Source organism: Aulonocara stuartgranti, assembly GCF_965226115.1.
Source record: "Aulonocara stuartgranti genome assembly, chromosome: 22".
Classification (NCBI taxonomy): domain Eukaryota; kingdom Metazoa; phylum Chordata; class Actinopteri; order Cichliformes; family Cichlidae; genus Aulonocara; species Aulonocara stuartgranti.
The window spans coordinates 31,972,383-31,989,744 of record NC_138957.1 but is presented as its reverse complement, the minus strand read 5'-3'; the positions used below and the strand labels follow the sequence as shown (position 1 = coordinate 31,989,744).

At 38.1% G+C, this 17,362-nt stretch overlaps 3 protein-coding genes across 3 annotated transcripts; 2 read left to right on the top strand and 1 right to left on the bottom strand.

Annotated features, from left to right (window-relative positions):
* Positions 1–1,428: 1,428 nt before the first annotated feature.
* On the bottom strand, positions 1,429–5,705 carry psmb12 (proteasome 20S subunit beta 12). The gene is made up of 6 exons (XM_082522194.1): positions 5,591–5,705; positions 5,094–5,164; positions 3,765–3,896; positions 3,092–3,221; positions 2,846–2,990; positions 1,429–1,874 (listed from the first exon to the last, which is right to left on the bottom strand). The coding sequence occupies exons 1-6, from the start codon at positions 5,636–5,638 to the stop codon at positions 1,747–1,749; spliced, it is 654 nt and encodes a 217-aa protein (XP_082378320.1). The 5' UTR covers positions 5,639–5,705; the 3' UTR covers positions 1,429–1,746.
* Positions 5,688–8,928, top strand: LOC309699241 (proteasome subunit beta type-7-like). The gene is made up of 8 exons (XM_082522192.1): positions 5,688–5,795; positions 6,093–6,180; positions 6,723–6,820; positions 7,251–7,391; positions 7,507–7,622; positions 7,837–7,895; positions 8,206–8,357; positions 8,697–8,928. Exons 1-8 carry the CDS (start codon positions 5,734–5,736, stop codon positions 8,806–8,808), a joined length of 828 nt encoding a protein of 275 aa, XP_082378318.1. The 5' UTR covers positions 5,688–5,733; the 3' UTR covers positions 8,809–8,928.
* A 318-nt stretch (positions 8,929–9,246) lies between these two features.
* psmb8a (proteasome 20S subunit beta 8A) lies at positions 9,247–15,998 on the top strand. The gene is made up of 6 exons (XM_082522193.1): positions 9,247–9,649; positions 9,913–10,054; positions 11,710–11,821; positions 12,339–12,468; positions 15,333–15,537; positions 15,684–15,998. Exons 1-6 carry the CDS (start codon positions 9,500–9,502, stop codon positions 15,770–15,772), a joined length of 828 nt encoding a protein of 275 aa, XP_082378319.1. The 5' UTR covers positions 9,247–9,499; the 3' UTR covers positions 15,773–15,998.
* The last annotated feature ends 1,364 nt before the right edge of the window (positions 15,999–17,362 follow it).

Sequence of the window (17,362 nt, the reverse complement as noted above, 5' to 3'; positions counted from 1 at the left end):
TTTGCTGTCTTCTGTCATCTTCTTATGATTATGACAAAATCTGCATTTCTTTAATGATGAAATCAACAGTATCAGGTTGTAGTTCAAGTCTGTACCCTGTCAACTGGCCCGAGTTTCTCACCCAGGTCTGTTGTCCAAGTTTAAACTGATTTCTACAACAAATCTTTTTTATATATTCTCACACATATGTTTTTCTTCCTGCCCAAAGGACATTAACTGTCCTAAATTCATTGAAAAGGTTTGACCTGTCATCTTCCCGTGCCTTCTCTTTGTTATAAAGTAACAATGCTTATCTGGCTGCTTTCCAGCCAGCATAAATAGCCAACATCTTTCCTCCTTAGATCACAAAGTTTTAGATAATTGCAGGTCAATTACCAAACTCATGTTTAAAATCTCAGAGAAAGTTGTTGCTCATTGGCTCCTTCAGCTCACTGAAGGAAACAACATCTTTGATAAATTCCAATCAGTTTACAGACAAAACAACAGCACTGAAACAGTTTTATGGAAAATTACTGTTATTCTAACGCGTTCAGATGAGGGTGAACATTAGATTTTAGACCTGATCAACTATCTGCAGCCTTTGATAGTGTTGCTGATGCTACTTTTATCAACAGATAATTTATCAAACAGATCATTTAGAAATCATATAAATCGATGTATATTGTATGTTGAGTCCCCCAGGGGGTCAATCCCTGGACCTGTTCTGTTTATTTGTTACCCCTAGGTTTCTGGTTTTGATAGAGTCTCCTACCATTGCTATTCAGATGACACACAGTTGCACTTTTCTGTTAAGGCCCAGACAGTTTCTCTAAGGAGGTTGGTCAGTACACTGGTCCCTCACCAGTAACATCAAATCATCACAAACATCTCGATTTTGAATTTCATATACGCTCAAGGCTCATTCAGACTTATTTTCCTCACCTCAGAAATATTTTAAAAATCAAACTTTTGCTGTAATTCAATCATCTTGGACTTTTAAACACACTTTAATTTTCTTCTGCCTTTCTTCTTCTACCACAGTTCACTTTTCACATGCATCTCTCAGTCCTCCGTACCTCATGTCAAACTGCAATCCTTCAGACTATTCTGTGATTTGTTTTAAATGACTGATGAAAACACATTTTTATAGGTTTTCTTTTCCTTAATCTTTTCTCCTTTATTTGGGGCAATAGTTTACATCTTTTTGTGTGTATGCTGGAATAAATGTGTGAACCTCTGGCTGATTAAGTGTCTTTTTATGTGTATGTTTGAGCATGTCTAATTCAACGTGTGGCTTTAACTCAAACTGTGAAGCACTGTAACTCTGTTTTAAAAAGGACTATACAAATAAAGTTATTATTAATCCTATTATCACTTAAAAATACACAGTTACAATATTTAAAGAGCATCACAACAGCAACAATTGCAAGAAAAGACAAAAAGAAATGATTATGGAAATGGAAATATTTTATTCTTTTCTTTTGACATAAAAGGTCACATAAAAGGGTGGAAAGTTGATTTCTGTATAAGTATCTCTGAATCTGCTTGCAATTTTGTAATAAAGATTAAACAGTTGTTTTTCCAACTGTGCTTCTAGATTTTCACGTCTTCACTGAGTAGAAATAACTTGTTTTTCAGGTGTCTGACTTCAGTTGAGTGTTTAACTTGTTACATCCTAAACAGACAAAACAGGTAATACAAGTCCAGCTTCCAAATAACCGCTCTTTGATTTCATTGGTAGTTTCATGGTAGGAGGAACGAAGGCGGTCACTCATCGTGGAACTTGGGTAGCTTGTCACCAGGTACAACCACATGCTCCACCCCCTTTTCTGTTACCACCACCAGGTGAGCGACACCCCCGCTGACGTTGTCTCTGCCCATGGCCAGGGCAAGAGCTGTGAGCAGGGAGAGAGAAGGATGAAGCAAAAACAGGGCAGGAGAAGAAGAAAGGCAGGAATAAAAATATTAGTTGAGTTGAACAGTAAGAGGTCATCAGTTTCCAGCATATATACAACTTCTAACATTAACAACTGTGTCACCAACAAACACAAAGTTTGATTTTTATATAACATCGAAACACCAGTGAAAGCCTCCCACTGAGAACCAGCTGATTTTTGTTTATTTTTTTTACAATAACGTGAGTTTATATATAAGATTTATATATGTATATTAGATGTTTTTTGCGTTACAGACCCTCCAACTTCACAGGAGTGAGTTGAATTTTTGTGCCTTTAAAATAAAAACTATTTGATAACTACAGGAGCAACCAAATCAATTTTACACCCAAATTTGAATTTCAGTCTCATGTTATATATCATAGTTTATATAGAAAAACTTTAATGCCAATTTAATGCTTGTGATGAAGAGTAACAGAAAGAAGTACTGATACTCTGGATGTTTGATCTGTTTCCTCATAATTAAATACAGAAACCTTGAAAAGTAGTTTTTGCATAAAATATAAAGACTACGTATGACATATAAAGTTATATGTAAAGTCTCCTTTGCAACTGCATTTTGACACAAAGCTTATGATTCAGTCTACTGTGTGTGGCATGTAGTAAGTCCTTTGCACATTTAGAGCAGAAAACACCTGATGAGTACCAGTTTATTCATAATTTAGGATCATTTCTTTCATTTCTTTCATTTTCATTTCTTTTAAGCTCTTGCTTAAGAGTGTAAGATGTGGTTCAAAGCTCTAAAATATTTTTCAATTATGTTAAATTCATCACAATCCCAGCAAACATTTTCCGAGCACAATCCTTATTTTCTCCTGTACTGTGATTCATATATTTCCTCTTCATGCAATCAACAATTTCCCTGCAAAACATTTTAACATCTTGATGTGAACATGGTGAAAAAACGGTACCGTTAGTGGCAAACTGCAGGCATTCCTCTTTCGTCATGTTGGGTTTGTATTTAGCGTCAATGTAGCCATAGATATAAGTGCTGCCTGAGCCGGCGATGGTAACAAGCTGGTTAATCAACATCCCGCCAAGAGCCACAACGTACACCTGGAAAGAGATGGAGAAGATCATAGTGCAGCAGCTCGCTCAGTTTACAGTCATCATCAGCTCTTCTGAGATGTCTGACAGTTTTCACAGAGATCTCCTACCTGTGGTCCGTTCTTCTTGTCCCAGCCTGCTGTCATGAAGCCGGCCTGCAGCTCCTCCCTGTTTTTGTAGCACAAGTCCTTCAACACAGATGCTGCTGCCATCACCCGTGGAGGGCTCTCCATCTGGACACTGCAGAAGAGTGAGAACAAGCAGACACAGCTAAATGTTATTTCAATATGATTGAATGTAGTATTTACAATAATGTGATGTTCAGAAAAATATTTGAATAATTCAAGAACATTTTCCAGCAAAATATAAAGAAATGTGGGCTCAATATCAATCACCAGGTATAGTTAGCTCAATGGAGCCCTCTCATAAATTAAACTGTTCCCAAAGCATGCTGGGAAATGAGCCTAAAAACAGCGTCTATTACACTGAGGAAATCCATTATTGTAGTTTTTTTCTCTTCTTCAAATAAAGAAATACTTTCCAATTCAGGTCTAACTGAAGCCACTGCAGTGCTTACACTAACAACTCTGGACCAACTGGGGACAAGAACAACTTTGGTCATGCCTGTAGACGCTGACTGGTACAAACATTTGTGTTTGCACCAGTCCACTATAAGTCTGAAGTTTGGCAAGGTGGATTCATTATCTTATTATTGTGATCTCACAAACCTCATGGGACTTGAACTGTTGAGCAAAGTAATTTAAACCTGTGCTGTGCACATACCTGTGGAAGGACAGGTGGAACTTTGCAGCCTTGGTGACGGCCTGAGCATCTGCAAGTGAACCAGCTATGCAGCAGAAGATCCGGTCGTGAACCTGAATCACCTTGTTGATGGCCTTAGACGATACATACTCCCTGAGGAGAAAGTTGGAATGAACAGTGTTTCAGTGTTTGACATAGACACGACACACATAGTTGCAGCATGGAGATGTGTAATCTGTGGCTGTAGCAGATGGTGTGGACATCAAAGTATGTGAATGTGATAACTCAACAATGAGGTGATGTAGGATTTTCACATTTAAATCACAGGTGCACCTATTCCAGTGCTGAGAGGCACTGCTGCCAGCATTTTTTATACCGTACTACTTGGGTTTATAAGAAACACTTTCAGTAAAAAAACATTAAACCTGTAGTTCAGTAAAGTAATTGAGTAAAAATACTTGCTTACATGTATACTAAGCATATTCATGGTCTTATCCAATGAGTTTGGCACTGTAGGTTTAACAGTCCATTGGCACTGACAGGGGGTCAACCCATTTCAGGGGGTGCTGGTGCTGTGCCATGACTACCTTAGACATACCCCTGCCCTGCACCTGTTTCACATCCATCTAGGACCAAGACACGTACATTCTGTCTTTAAAGGTGGACAACGCTCAATGCACAACGCTCCACGCTTATTTATAGTGACCTCCAGACTTTTCCACGCATACAAACTCTGCCTGCCTACTGTCAGCAAGCATGTGGTCTTGAAAATAACAATAAAAATAACAATAACTACTTGTCTAAGCTGTCCATCCCTTTGATGACAAAATCTACATCTAAAAGCACCCAAACAGACCCTCAGGAAAGTATAAAGTGGCCTAAGCCTGGGACCCAGTGTATGTGATTATTTTTTCACTTGTCAGTAAAATTACACAAAAACTACAAAACCAGATTTGATTAAACTTTATACAAATAAAATTTTGGTGCAGATGTGTTTATACTGGAAAATAAGGTAATAGCTTCGGTGGCGATGAAACAGATGAAAACAAAAGTACTAAATTGTATCAATTGAATTAAATTTTATTTATATAGCACCAAATCACAACAAAAGTCACCTCAAGCCACTTAGGAAGGAACTGCTGGGATTTGAACCCAGGATCTCCCGTTTACTAGACAGGCGCTTTGACCAGCTAAGCCACAACACCTCTTGCACAGACCACTCCTGCAGATTAAATTTCAATTAAACAGTTTTATTCTTTCCCACATTTACCACAACAGGGAGTGAATGAGCGTCCCTGCAGTGTGATTCTATTTTAATTTACAGTTAAACTGCATAAATAAACCCCTTACTCTCCCACTGAAGCTCTGGAGTCTGAACCAATCACAACCCCGCCATCAAAAACAGCCGCCAGGATGGTGGTCTGAGGGAGGAGAGGAGAAAAATAGTTTTTAAACAAATATGACTAAATTATCATTGAGATACACCGCATCATAACAACATTTTTCCCTGTTCATTCATGAAGACTGAGCAACGCTATGAATTCTGGGATTTGGAGTTCAGAAAATGATGAGGCTGTGAAAATGAAAGTATAGCTGACAGTTTTCTGCATTAAAAAACTCTAAAAGCAAACGAGCTCATAGTTTAGAAGTTAACATTTACTGATAACATTATTAGTTAGATAACCAGTTGATGTGGTTTCAGTTAGTTTTAGCTTCGTGTTCAGGTAAACGCATCACCTGTTCAAACACGACATCGGCTAGAGTTCAAACCTCCTGTTTTACACACGATGACTTCAGTGTTTCATCTTTAGATAAAAACACTCGTTACCTGGTGCAGGTTTACTTACCCCAGTGCTGACTCCTTTGACTCGTGAGTCCGTGCAGTGTTTCTCCATTTTAACCCCAAAATCGAAAGAGAGGAAGAGCTGACGCTCAGAACAGCGACCTCAGGCGCTCCGAGACGCGCAGAGGAGCCGCACTCACCTCCACAATGGCGCTAGCAAATGTCTTCGAAACTCCCGCACCTGGCTTTAACTTCGACAACGCAGGAAGGTAAGAGCTTCTTTTAATGTTCTCAGAGCTGCAGACTGAATCAGTGACGACAGAAATCAAATGAAACCGTCGGTAAGACTGAACTTACATCGAGATCAAAAACGAAACTAACGTTTCCTGATTTTATATCAGATTAATCGCAGAGACAAAGACCTTTGTTCACGGTTATTACAAGTATATTTTCGAAATGTAGCTATTGAAAAGTTGCTTTACCCCAGCCCAGCACAAACACACGCACCACATACTCAGCACCCCTGACCCCTCCTCTCTCTCTCCTCTTCATCTTCCTCCGTATAGAAACGCTGCATTAAAGGGTCTCTTTGATGGAGGAAAAACTCCCAAACCTATGAAAACAGGCACCACCATCGCAGGAGTGGTGTTCAAGGTGAGTATAACTGTGGGACACTGCGCTGACAAAAACACGAATAAACAAAAACATTAACTTTGCGTGTTTTAGTCCAAATACAAAAACCACTGTTTCTAAAAGGATAACAAACTAACTCATTCCCATGGCTGCCTTTGTTTTGTATTTATTCTACTAGAGAAACTTAAACACTAAACTACAAAAGGTTTTATTTTTCTTAATTCAAAGGCTCTTATCTGGCATGGTGCTGTGAGCAGATTCTCCAAAGCATTACACTCAAAGCCTGCCTAACCCTAACCCACAATAGCATGTAATGAATGACATATGAATGAATGAAAAATAAATGCAGTACACAAACAATATCCCAGCATTTGCTAAATATTTACCTTGGATTTAATTATTTCTTGCTTTAGAAATTTGCATTTCAGTCTGTTTTTGCCTAAAAGCAAAGCTGTTTGAATGCTGCTCTACAAGAATATTCCTATGAACATTTACTTTATGGAGCTGTTAACATAATGATTGTCAGGTGCATGCATATGATTCAAGTGACTGTGTTTCTACAGGATGGGGTGGTGCTGGGAGCAGATACCAGAGCTACATCTGGTGAAGTGGTGGCCGACAAAATGTGCGCTAAAATCCATTACATCTCTCCAAATATATAGTAAGTTTCATTAGCAGAGAAATGCCTCCTGACTCTCTCACAGTTATTTTCATCCAGTTGTTTCAGGTAAACTGCTGTCATTTATTCTTTGAACAGCTCATTTTACCATTAACTGACACTTATACTTTAAACTTATACTTAAGCAATTTAATACATTGTTACATGTGGAGAGAAAAGAATGACATAGCATCCTCTGTTCATATAAAACATTCAAACAAAGCAGCTGTAGTAGGTTACAATAGCTTCATGCTACTGATGATATTCTGGGATATTATGGCTGCTGTGGGAGAAGAACAGAGTCCTCCCATTGTTTCTCTAGTCATTGTTTGGTTTTTCACTCTCTCTCATTATCTCTAGCTTGCTAATTCATCCTTTATGTTTTGTTTTTTGTCTGTTAACTCATCTGTTCTCTGTCTCTGTGTGTCTGTAGTTGTTGTGGAGCAGGTACAGCAGCAGATACAGAGAAGACCACAGACCTTCTGTCGTCCAACCTCACCATCTACTCTCTGAACAGTGGGAGGAACCCTCGTGTCGTCATGGCCATTAACATACTGCAGGACATGCTTTACAGGTGAGTGTTGCACACACTCAGGTGTGCTTTTAGGACTTGGAGGTGAGTTTACCATTAATGAAGATTTTTAAATTAGTAATAGAAGTTTGTGTTAATCATATATGTTTGGTCTCAGGTACCACGGTCAAATTGGGGCCAATCTTATCCTCGGGGGAGTGGATTGTACTGGGAACCACCTGTACACTGTGGGGCCATATGGGAGTGTAAATAAGGTGCCTTACCTTTCAATGGGTATGTGATATAACTGCATTCAGTAACAGTATTAGTCTTTTTATTGGGATAGTGGATTAGTGTTTCTATAATCCTTTTGTCTCTGGCTGTTCAGTCCAGCATATAAGAGCTACATAAAAATGTCAGCAATGGGTTGTTGTTACTAATATAAATGACATCATACAGGTATTTGATTCACTCTGTGTTTAGCTGAGTTTGCTTTGTGTTCATGCAGGATCTGGAGATCTGGCTGCTCTTGGGATTTTAGAGGATGGGTTCAAACCTGACTTAGAGGTAAACCAGAAATAAAAAACACGCACACAAAAAAGTGGTTTAAATACTGTGAAATGACAGCTGCTCATTTAAACTTGATCAAAGAATTATTTCAATTCATTTTTGTGGATCTTTAACTGCAGTGTGACAGGATACTGTACTTGTATAATAAAACAGTTCATCCCTGTCCTTTGTGTCTTTCACAACTATTAGAAAATGCATGCAGCCATCTGGAAGTTGTTGCAGCTGGATTTTAAAGCTCACAGTTTACTCTTTTTCTCTTTTATGTTCCGTTTGCTTTTTTCTTCATGCAATTTCTGTCCTCTCTCAGCTGGAGCCGGCGAAGGAGCTGGTGCGAGCTGCTATTCAAGCAGGCATCATGAACGACCTCGGCTCAGGCAACAACATCGACATCTGTGTCATCACCAAACAAGGAGTGGACTACATCAGACCGTACCGGGAGTCCCAGTTCAAAGACAAGAGGTGCGTATGTATCAGTATGACTTAGTTCATCATCTTAAAAAGGAGAAGAAACTTAAAAATTAACAATTTATCAGTTAAAAAAACAAAACTATAGTTTGACATGAGTATTTAACCATGACCGTCTACTCGTTTATGCTGTACATGCAGCACACGATGGCTGTTGTAAAAGCTGTAAAATTATTTTTCCAAGCTCCCAATATGTGATTAGAACAGCACATTGGTGTCCACTCTTATTATGCAGGAACATAAAGGGAAAGTGTGAATTTGGATTACATGTATTGTGCTTACAACAGTTTCCCTGTGTAGAAAATGTAAGATTATCTTTCTTTTTCCTCCCAGGAAAACAAAATACAAATATCCACCAGGAGCAACACCGATTCTGACAGAGAAAGTCGTCCCCTTAAAGCTGGAGGTTGTGCAGGAAACAGTGCAGAAGATGGAGACGGCCTGAATTTCAGCACAGAACCACAGGATCTAAACATAAATGATCAATGTGGCAAACATGTGACTGACACTGGTTATGGGTTTAACTGCTGATAAAAACTTAAAAAATAAAATATATGATACACTATGATGCTTCCTGGTGTTTCTTTCTCTTATTATTTTTAAGTACACGGTGGTATTTGATCCTCCAAACAACAGACATGAACTAACAATAACAGTTATAATACGAAAGGAATGTTACATTTACTTCTACACAATTAATTAAACACATTAAATGCTGTATTTGATTAAATGCGTTAATGTCCCTGATCTGCGCTGTTTTCCCAAAAACCTGTCGGCTGCGCTTCCGCTTAGATACTGACTGTGTAAAAGAATAAAGCCTTCCTATTGGCTGAAATCTAAATTGATCGTTGAACTTCGATAGAATATTAAAATTCCAATTTTTAGGTTAATGGGACTTAGGATGGAAACATCAGAGCATTACTTCTTGCTCGAAGATGTTTTTTTTCATAAGAAAAAAAAAAAAGCCTGCACCGATGAAGAGTTTTAAAAAAAACTTTCACTTTCGATTTCTTTGTCGCGTAAGCTACGAGGAAATCATTCGTACTGCGAATCAATCGACTTCGCCGTCGTTTGGTTGATTTTGAGGCCGTTGTGTTAAATACAAAGTTAAATTCCTCCCAACTTTAGGACACACGATGGCTATTTTTGATGTGAGCGGTTATAAAAAATATTGTGAACTGCGTGAACAGATCTTTCCAGCAGGACTGACGCATCTTGTAGACCGAACCAACCACTACAACTTTGGCACTAAAACCCAGGAGTTTGCTGTTCCTCCGGGTGTGGACGTGAGTATAATTCAACATTTCTCCCCCCTTTTTAAATCAGCTACAGAATCCAAACATTAAACTCGGTGGTAAAAAGCTTTACGCGTCTCTTCGCTTCTGGTGTTGTAAGCAGAGACCTTCACAATGTTAGGGTCTATAGATAAAGTTTGGAGTTATGATCTGTTTAATTTCATTTTTCATATGCTAGATATGGCCTCTTACTTTCTGTTTAGTATACTCAGAACCATTAGAGACCATTAGTTCCCTTTTTGGTTTCATTACAGCCTTCAGGGTTTCTGAAGTCCTGCAACCATGACGGAGGCGTGTGCATTGAAATGAACCACGGTACCACCACCCTGGCCTTCAAATTCAAGCACGGAGTCATCGTGGCAGTGGACTCCAGAGCCTCAGCAGGAAACTACCTAGGTATGATGAATAACTGGTAGAGTCTGTCTGCAGTTTGCCAACCACACAAACATGTCTGAAAATGTGTGATTACATTTTTCATTTCTCATTTCTAATTCCATAAATGAAAAAAGCAAAAGTAAAGGTTAAGCAAACGGTGGAAATCATGTATCAAGAACCTAAAAAATAGTTAAGCATTCTTCCAAAGATATAATTGGCCTCATTCATAAGGTTAGTGTAATGATGAAATGTTTTTTCCAGGATGAAAGCAGTATTTAAATCCAGATTTTACTGATTTTGCTGATAGAGTTTGCTCCTAAACTATGGAGTGGCTGTAGCTCAGGTGGCAGAGCAGGTCAGCCACTAATCAGAAGATCAGTGGTTCGATCCCACGCTGCCTGCTGTCTGCATGCCAAATATCCTTGATACTAACCCCATGTTTGCCTACTGGTGGTGGTCAGAGGGCCCTGTGGCGCCAGTGTCCGGCAGCCTCGCCTCTGTTAGTGCGCCCCAGGGTGGCTGTGGCTACAATGTAGCTGCCATCACCAGTGTGTGGATGTAAAGCGCTTTGGGGTCCTTAGGGACTAGTAAAGCACTATATAAATACAGGCCATTTACCTAATCCTACATTGTTACATTAGGGCACAGTCTGTGGAGTTGTTGCTTTATATTCTGCTCTTGTCCAGAGCAAACATGCTGAATAAAACAAATAATAACATTTCGATACAGGCTATTAGAAGGGTCCACAAATGGATACCATGTTACTGAATCAACAAGTAAAGTATGTTAAGCTGTAGTTTGTCATTTAACTGGTCATAATACACAACTAATAATACCAATACTAATACCAACCATTTCAAACAAACCTTGGTAATTCAAAGAATTAGAGCTCTATAGTATTGATTGTGCACTCCCACTGTTTATTAAACTAGCTTTACAAAAAATGCTTTTCCTCATAATGAATTGAACTATAACTACAAAGTACTGTGTCCATTTCTTTCCAAGCAAACAGAATCAGACAGGCTAACGTTGGTGATAATGTATTTGTAGTATCTGATTAACAGTATGTAAGTGGTGCATTAGTGGTTGGAGGGTTTACCATAGATACCAGAAGGAAATCAACTCCCTCACTCTGGACAGTTAACTGTATTCTCACATGGCTCAACATTGACATGCGGAGGAAGGGTTTACAGCTTCTTCAGTTAATTCTAAAAAAATGTTCAGAGCTGTAGTGCTTCTGTGAAAATGTTTCTACGGAGCAGAGAATGATTTTCTGGAGTGAAAAGTAACTGTATTTTGATACGTTACCAACCTGTGTTAGCAACTTGCCCCCATAGAGTGTACACACACAGAGATAGAGTAATTAGTATTAAGAAACATACATAAAAAAATTGTGGAATTTCACTTAGCAAAACCTAAGCATTAAGTTTCTGGATGATCTGTATCAGAAAACAGTTTATACTACATACTACTCCTTTTCTTCTCTGAGAGAAATGATGTTCACAAAAGCTTAATCTGTGCTCAGAGTTCGTTGGTGAAAAGAGAAACAAGTAATATTATGCATGAATGACAACTTTAAATTCTGGCTTCAAACAACAGGAAAACATGCATTGCTTGTTTAGAGAATCTCAGTGCGCTCCTGTATCTGAATCAGTCCCTTTGTCATGTGTGTGCAGCATCAAAAGATGCCAACAAGGTGATAGAGATCAACTCTTACCTGCTGGGCACCATGTCAGGCAGTGCTGCAGACTGCCAGCACTGGGAGAGACTCCTGGCCAAAGAGTGCAGGTATGTCCAGTTTGAATATATCAAACCCCATATTTTAAACCTTCAAAAGACTAGAATATTTCTTACAGTTCCTGAATCTCCTGAATTTATTTTTCTGTTCTAAACTATTCTACCAGTCAGAATCAAGTTTACAGATTCTAATCAAGAGTATATTATTATATTTATATTTGTGTAGTCTTTAAATTTATGTCCAGCCTCCCCTGACACCTCACCCTGAACCCACTGATGAGCCACAAACCACACCCCACCACACACTTAAGGAAGTTACAAGGTTTTCCAAAGTGTTTGAAGTTTAAAAAAAGATTAATGTAAGTGTTTGTTTGACTAATGAGTGTTAAACAGTGTGTAAAATTTTCAAAAATGACAAAATGTCTAGAGAGAATGCTGCATAATACCCTGAAAGCTTCCAAAGGTAGTGCTACCCATCAGCAGAATGGATTAGGAAGGGCTACAGGCACAAGTCAGGCTTGATTTTTCTGATAGTGATTTGGTCCTGTGTTGTTATTCTTTCACTCAGGTTGTACAGGCTGAGAAACAATCATCGGATCTCTGTGGCTGCTGCATCTAAGCTGCTGTCCAACATGATGCTGGGTTACAGAGGAATGGGCCTCTCCATGGGAAGCATGATCTGTGGATGGGACAAGCAGGTAATATATGTGTGGGATGCAAGTAAGGCAGCAAGTTTAATGAGTAAAATATATTAGAAATGACTTGGACATCTGAGGAACTGAGGTAAAAATTTCTCCTGTCTTGTTCATGTTGTCACGGTGGACAGTTATCAACAATGGCTGCTTGCTGATGAAACGGTTACTTAATTGAAATATATGTCACTTTAAAGTTAACCTGGATAAGGTTTAAAATAGGTGAAGTCAGGTTGCTGATTATATATCTGTACAGTGGTGTGTAATAGTGTTTACCCCTGTTACATGTTTGTCACAGTTACATGTTTTTGATTATCAAAAAAATTTAAATGTGAGACAAACATAATACAAAATGCAGTTTTTAAATGAAGGTGTTTATGATTAGGGGAAAAATCCAAACCTACATGGCCCTGTGTGAAAGAATGATTGTCCCCTAAGCCTAATAACTGGTTGGGCTACTCTTATCAGCAGCAACTGCAATCAAGCATTTGTGATTTGCATTTGCATTTTGAGCATGAACCGCCTTTTTAAGGTCATGCCACAGCATCTCAATCAGATATTCAGGTCAGGACTTTGACTAGACAACTCCAAAGTCTTCATTTTACTTTTCTTAAGTCATTCAAAGGTCGACTTGCTACCGAACCCAAGTGCGCTTCAGTGTGAGGTCGCAAATAGATAATCGGACATTCTCCTTCAGGATGTTTTGGTAGACAACAGAATTAATGGTTCTGTTTAGCACAGCAGGCCTTCCAGGTCCTGAGGCAGTAACAGCCCCAGACTATCACATGACCACCATGTTTTACTGTTGGTATGATGTTCCTTTTCTGAAATGCTGGGTTACTTTTATGCCAGATGTAACAAGACACACACCAAAAGTTAAACGTTTGTCTCCCAAAGGTTTTGGGGATCATAAAGATGTTTTCCTGCAAAACTGAGTTGAGCCTTTATGTTCTTTTTGCTCAGCAGTGGTCTTTGTCTTGGAATTTGGCTATGTAGGTAGGGCTGGGTATCGTCACTGATTTCTAGAATCGATTCGATTACGATTCGTAGGGTCCCGAATTGATTTGATCCATAATTCGATTCGATTTGAATCAGGGAAATTTTGCCTCAGAGAGTCAGGAATATTATAATTGTGAATACTTAGTACATATCCATATTTTTATATCTATAAAAAGAAAACTGACACTTGCAAGACTTTATCAAACGTGCAAACATCACAGCAGATGCCTTTGTGTCAAAGTAACTGAGGTAAAATACAGAAACACATGAAGGAGATTTTCCTGGCCTGGGATTTTTATAGCAGATAACCTTATAAATATTCTGCAGTAGAACAAAAAGGGAAGAAAACCATGAATCAACATATAAATATTACCTGATGCTGCTGAAGTGAAGTTACAGAGGTTTTTATTAGAGAAACAGCTAAGCATTTTGCAATTTTGCCTAATTTTATAAAGTTTGAAATTGTTTAGTATTGAACAGCATAAATTAGACTTTCTTCTCAGAAGTCAGTTAAACAAACAAAAAAAAAAAACAGTGGCACTGCGCTGTAAACAATGGTAGGCTTGTGGGTAATAAGCAAGTGAATAATGCAGAAAACAGATTTTTAGATGGGAAACTGGTCATGAGAGAGAGCTGTGCATGAAGTGTATTTTATCGTGAATCTAGCGCAAAAAAGACGTAAACACAAAGAGCAAACCCACAGACGCATCATAATCAGCAAGCTGTCAGCTTTCAGCCCCGACCGTGTCCGTGCCGTCAGGTGAGAAAGGCGACATCTCACTGATTCTGATCCGTCGGCGGGTCCACGCTTTGTGTTTACGTCTTTGTGCAGAATCCGTGTTCCTGCTCTCATTTACTGTTTTAGCTGTTTGGCGGTTGTTGAAATTTTGTGAGGTTTACTGCGAGATTCTGACATTTCGGGCAAAATAAATTTATATTTAAAAATCGATTCAGGATTTTAATGAATCGATATCATGTTATCCAAGCTAGAATTGATTTTAATTGATAAATCGATAATCAAAACCCACCCCTATATGTAGGCCATTTTTGTCTCTTTCTTATGGTGGAGTCATGAACACTGAACTTAACTTAATTTTGGTAGGCTGGTCACTCCTGGGAAGGTTCATCACCATTCTGAGTTTCCTCCATTTATGGATAATGACTCTCACTGTGGTTTGCTGGAGTCCCGCAGCTTTACAAATGGCTTTATAACCATTTCCAGACTGAGAGATCTCAATTACTTTGCTTCTCATTTGGTCCTGAATATCTTTGGACTGCGGCATGATGTCTGGCTTTTGAGGATCTATTGGTCTACTCCACTTTGTCAGGCAGTTCTGTTTAAGTGATTTCATGATTCAGAACAGGTGTGGCAGTAATCTAGCCTGGGTGTGGCTGAAGAAACTGACCTCAGCTTTCCAAAGATGTGATGCGCGATACACCAGAGTTAATGATTGTTATAACGAGGGTGGGGAATCGCGTTTTCACACAGGCCATGTAGGTCTGTTTTTTTTTTTATTATCCCGCTTAATAAGAAATACCTTAATTTAGAAACTGTATTTTGTGTTTACTTGTGTTATCGTTGTCTAATATTTCAATTTGTTTGATGAACTGAAAAATTTAAGTACGACAAACATACAAAAAAAAAGGAAATCAGGAGGTGGGCAAACATTTTTTCATGCCACTGTATGTCACAGGATGGAAATCCCCAAATGGAAAAATCTCTAAACAAATTAATTATGTTTTTTAATAAATCTTGGGCAGATGTGTAAATGCCAGAGAAATTATTCTTGCATCTTTGCTGGTCAGATCTGTAATTTTTGCCATTTTATTCTGAACCAAATGTTAGAAACAAAACATTGTGTGTCCTGCAGGGTCCTGGTCTGTACTACGTGGATGATAATGGCACGCGTCTGTCTGGTCGTATGTTTTCTACTGGCTGTGGAAATAGTTACGCCTATGGTGTGGTGGACAGCGGCTATAGGGAAGACATGACAGTTGAGGAGGCGTATGAGCTCGGCCGTCGAGGCATTACACATGCTACACACAGAGATGCTTACTCTGGAGGGGTGGTCAACAGTGAGTACACTCAGTGTTTTTTTGTATGTTACATTTTCATACAATTTCTAAGTATTTGTTTATTAGTTGTATGTTAGTTGTTGTGTGTGTATATGTTTACTCATTGTTGTGTTTTGGGGATTTTGTGTGTTTGTTCGTGTGTCTAGTGTATCACATGAGGGAAGACGGCTGGATAAAGGTGTGTAAGGATGACGTGTCGGAGCTGATCCATCAGTACAGAAAAGGAATGTTCTGAGTTTCATCAATAAATCCAGATCAGCATGTTGTAAACTGTCCAAAACAACACTGATGTTTTTGGAAATGATCCACAAACCTCATTATAAACAGTTTTCACTGTGATGCATGTAGAGAAAATTCCAAGAAAATCAATTAGAATAAATTTATTGAAAATTTTGATTTTGTACTAAATGTTAAGATGTTTTCTTTATAAGATTGTACCTATTAAAATGACTTCAAATCAAGACTTGTGTAATATTTCCCGTTAACTATGTTGTGTTGCACTGTGTTATAAAGTATTAGGTACACAATTGAAAAAATTCCTTCCGACTCACATGTGTGTTAACAGGATTGGCATGTCTCTCAGAATAATAAGGTAAAGTAGTATAGAGACAAAATAATTATCTTCAGCTGTAGTTAAATATATATCTGGTATATATTACAATATACAAAATATAAATAACAATTAAAATGCAAATGCTTATTACTGAATTGGGAAAATAGTGCTAATAAAATTTTTATTATTTAAAAAACTATCTAGAGCTAGTTCGATTTCAATGTCAGTTTGATCAGAGAATCTTTCTGAGATCTACACATTTGTTTCAATAGAGCCCTGAAGACAGATTATATATTGCATATAGACAGTCACATTATTCTGAACAGGCTCTCAGAGTAGTGTTTCTAAGTTGAAGTTTGTTACTGCTCATTCCAGCAACATGATGAACTGCTGGAACTGAATGAATAATACCATGAGCTAAGTTTTCCCTTATTTAGAGTTTGTGTGAGGAAATGTCAAAGCCCAAAGGCATTGGGTCATATGATGTGCACTAGTTTTTAACGCTGTACTCAAAATGTGGATATCTTGGCAGATATAATAAAAAAGGTTCTGAAATGGAAACGGGTATGATTTCAAGATTTATGGTGAAATTATGGAATAGAATTTTGTTTATTATGAATAGTTTTCATGTGCCGGATTTGGCAGCAGCCTACACCTTATGGTATAACATACAAACATTTACCGTTTATTTTTTTAATGCATAATTTTCCTACTTTGAAATTGTTATTGGTCAGCTGGAGATTTTAACCTCTAACCTATTCAAGAATGACCCAGCTAGGCTTTGGACTCGCAGTAGGATGAGGATGCACTTAATATCCACCTTTTTGTGCAGAAGTTTGCTTCTTTAGAACAAACAAATGTAAATATATTTGAAGAGACTTTATTTGAAATGTAACATGTTCTAGTTTGTGAATAAAATCTATTTAACATGTGACCAAAACAACACCCAACCTTAGATGGTATGTCATTAAAAAGTTGAAGGAAAAAAATAAGAAAATAGGAAAAATGTTTGGTTTTTCTGAACTTTTTTATGCTAAGCTTGAACATATTTGTAAAACATTTGTTTGTTTCTAGTAGCAATATGCCTTTTAAAATGTGTTTCTTTATCCGTGTCTTTGTCATTCAGTCAGTAGTGAGATTTTTTTTATCCTCAGGGGAGAAAAAATACAATTTAATACAGGCCGAGGCATTAAAATTAATAAAGGAAGAGAGAGAAAGGAAGTCCACAATGTCCTTAAGCGCAACTCAATTTTTCTTCCAAACCAATTCAGC

Excerpts from the sequence above, each read along its gene's own strand:
- psmb12 (XM_082522194.1), bottom strand. The coding sequence starts at position 5,638 with ATGGAGAAACACTGCACGGACTCACGAGTCAAAGGAGTCAGCACTGGG. Across the intron at positions 3,897-5,093 it reads TCCAGAGCTTCAGTGGGAGA|GGAGTATGTATCGTCTAAGG; the intron begins GTAAGGGGTTTA and ends CTTTCTCCTCAG. Across the intron at positions 3,222-3,764 it reads TTCCACCTGTCCTTCCACAG|TGTCCAGATGGAGAGCCCTC; the intron begins GTATGTGCACAG and ends ACTCTTCTGCAG.
- LOC309699241 (XM_082522192.1), top strand. The coding sequence starts at position 5,734 with ATGGCGCTAGCAAATGTCTTCGAAACTCCCGCACCTGGCTTTAACTTC. Across the intron at positions 6,181-6,722 it reads TCGCAGGAGTGGTGTTCAAG|GATGGGGTGGTGCTGGGAGC; the intron begins GTGAGTATAACT and ends GTGTTTCTACAG. Across the intron at positions 8,358-8,696 it reads TCCCAGTTCAAAGACAAGAG|GAAAACAAAATACAAATATC; the intron begins GTGCGTATGTAT and ends TTTTCCTCCCAG.
- psmb8a (XM_082522193.1), top strand. The coding sequence starts at position 9,500 with ATGGCTATTTTTGATGTGAGCGGTTATAAAAAATATTGTGAACTGCGT. Across the intron at positions 9,650-9,912 it reads CTGTTCCTCCGGGTGTGGAC|CCTTCAGGGTTTCTGAAGTC; the intron begins GTGAGTATAATT and ends GTTTCATTACAG. Across the intron at positions 11,822-12,338 it reads CTCCTGGCCAAAGAGTGCAG|GTTGTACAGGCTGAGAAACA; the intron begins GTATGTCCAGTT and ends TCTTTCACTCAG.